The sequence below is a fragment of the Tenrec ecaudatus genome, chromosome 17 (assembly GCF_050624435.1).
Source record: "Tenrec ecaudatus isolate mTenEca1 chromosome 17, mTenEca1.hap1, whole genome shotgun sequence".
In the NCBI taxonomy this organism is placed as follows: domain Eukaryota; kingdom Metazoa; phylum Chordata; class Mammalia; order Afrosoricida; family Tenrecidae; genus Tenrec; species Tenrec ecaudatus.
The window spans coordinates 10,429,531-10,431,445 of record NC_134546.1 but is presented as its reverse complement, the minus strand read 5'-3'; the positions used below and the strand labels follow the sequence as shown (position 1 = coordinate 10,431,445).

General features: G+C 46.1%; 1 protein-coding gene across 1 annotated transcript; it reads left to right on the top strand.

Annotated features, from left to right (window-relative positions):
* The first annotated feature begins 1,208 nt into the window (after nt 1-1,208).
* LOC142430673 (small ribosomal subunit protein uS10-like) lies at nt 1,209-1,660 on the top strand. Its single transcript, XM_075535685.1, has one exon. The coding sequence runs from the start codon at nt 1,264-1,266 to the stop codon at nt 1,621-1,623; it is 360 nt and encodes a 119-aa protein (XP_075391800.1). The 5' UTR covers nt 1,209-1,263; the 3' UTR covers nt 1,624-1,660.
* Nucleotides 1,661-1,915: the final 255 nt, after the last annotated feature.

Here is a 1,915-nt window from a genome sequence, read left to right as displayed (position 1 = left end):
GATCCAGACCAGCAAGAAGCAAAGAAGCACTCAGCCATGTCTACTTATTTAGGAATGGGTCACACCCCTGAGGAAACTTCCCTTCATTTTCATTCCACCCCAACCTTCTCGCAACTGCTTGACGGCTCCCAGAATACCCTCTCACGAAGTTGATAATACTGCATAAGGTCACATCATGGGAGCTTCCAAGGTACTTACTGCCAAACCATTAAGAATCCTGGCCAAGCCGCATTGCCACAGAACCTGTCCCCAAAGAACCAAACTCATTGTCCCCAAAATGAGTCCAATTCAGAGCAACCTTTTAGGACAGGTTAAAACTGCTCCTGTGAGTTTCTAAGACTGTTTAACATCTAATGCACAGACTTGGACCTCATTGGAATTACCCACTTCTACAATTGTGTGGGTAGTTGTAGCTGTTAAAGGGAGTGGGAAGCCTCATCTTTCTACCGTGGAGGGTTTGGTGGTTTCAGATTGCTGACCGTGCAGTTAGAAGGCCACTGAGTAAGGGTCCCCACCAGGGATCCCGCCTAACTGCCATACTCACCAAAAATTCATGTCCTTTTCACGTGCAAAACATATTCACCTCATTACATCATTCCAAAAGTCTTAAATCCGCTCCAAGTTCAAAATCTCATCTTCTGAAACATCTCAATCAAATACAGGTGAGACTTAGGTGTACTCCATCCTGGGGCAAACTTCCTCTTGATCTGGGAATCTGTGACGTCCAGAGTACAGGTTAACTGCTTCCAAGGTACACTGGTAGAAGAGTCGCAAAGTCGTCATTTCCATTACTAATGAGGGAACTTGGAGGGAAAGAAGGGATAATGGGCACTAAGCAAATCCAAACTCCAGCAGAGCAAATTACATTCTTTGGGACCATTTGAGAATTGGTCCTGCCCTCCAAACTCAGCGTGTCAGCCAGATCCTCTGGATTCTGAGTGGAGGTCTCTTGGCTCTGGTCTTCAGTTTTACTTTCCAGGCTCATCTAGGTCGATTGACATAGTCTAGACCATAAAGACAATGTACTACATCCTACTTTAGTAAGTAGCAAGTGAGTACCTTAAAATCTTGTGAGCAGCCATCTGAGGTACAGCTATTGGTCCTCCTGTCTGGGGGAAACAGGAGTGAAGAAAATTGAAGACTTGCTCTCTTTGAGGAAGACGTGGCCGTAGTCCCGCAGTGCTCCGTCCCCTGCTCCCATTCCTGACTCACCGCTGTTCGCTCTCGCCGAGGAACAAGTCCGTCAGGAAGCGCCCCACCGCCATGGCATTTAAGGACACCGGAAAGACACCTGTGGAACCAGAGGTGGCCATTCACCTAATTAGAGTTACTCTGACCAGCCGCAACGTGAAATCCTTGGAGAAAGTGTGTGCTGACTTGATCAGAGGGGCTAAGGAGAAAAACCTGAACGTGAAGGGACCAGTTAGGATGCCTACCGAGACTCTGAGAATTACGACCAGGAACACTCCCTGTGGGGAAGGCTCTAAGACCTGGGATCGATTCCAGATGAGGATCCACAAGCGTCTCATTGACTTGCACAGTCCGTCTGAGAGAGGGAAGCAGATCACTTCCATCAGTATTGAGCCTGGAGTAGAGGTTGAAGTCACCATTGCAGATGCTTAAATCAACTATTTTAATAAATTGATTTATCTGTTGGTAAAAAAAAAGAAAAGAAAAGAAAATTGAAGACTTAAGGAAACAATTAGCCCAATGGAGGTAGACTACACAATATTGAGTGTCATGACCCGAAGACCAGAATGCTCAGCAACCACTATCGAGTGCTTGACAAAGAGTCACATTAGAAATTCCCGGGTAGAATGCAAGAAAACTATGGAATAAAACTCAAAATTATAAAAGAGACCAGGCTTACTGGTCAGATGGAGGCTGGTGGAATCTCTGAGACTCTGGCCCTTGT

Bases quoted from the DNA above. Each gene is read 5' to 3' on its own strand.
- LOC142430673 (XM_075535685.1), top strand. From the start codon at position 1,264: ATGGCATTTAAGGACACCGGAAAGACACCTGTGGAACCAGAGGTGGCC.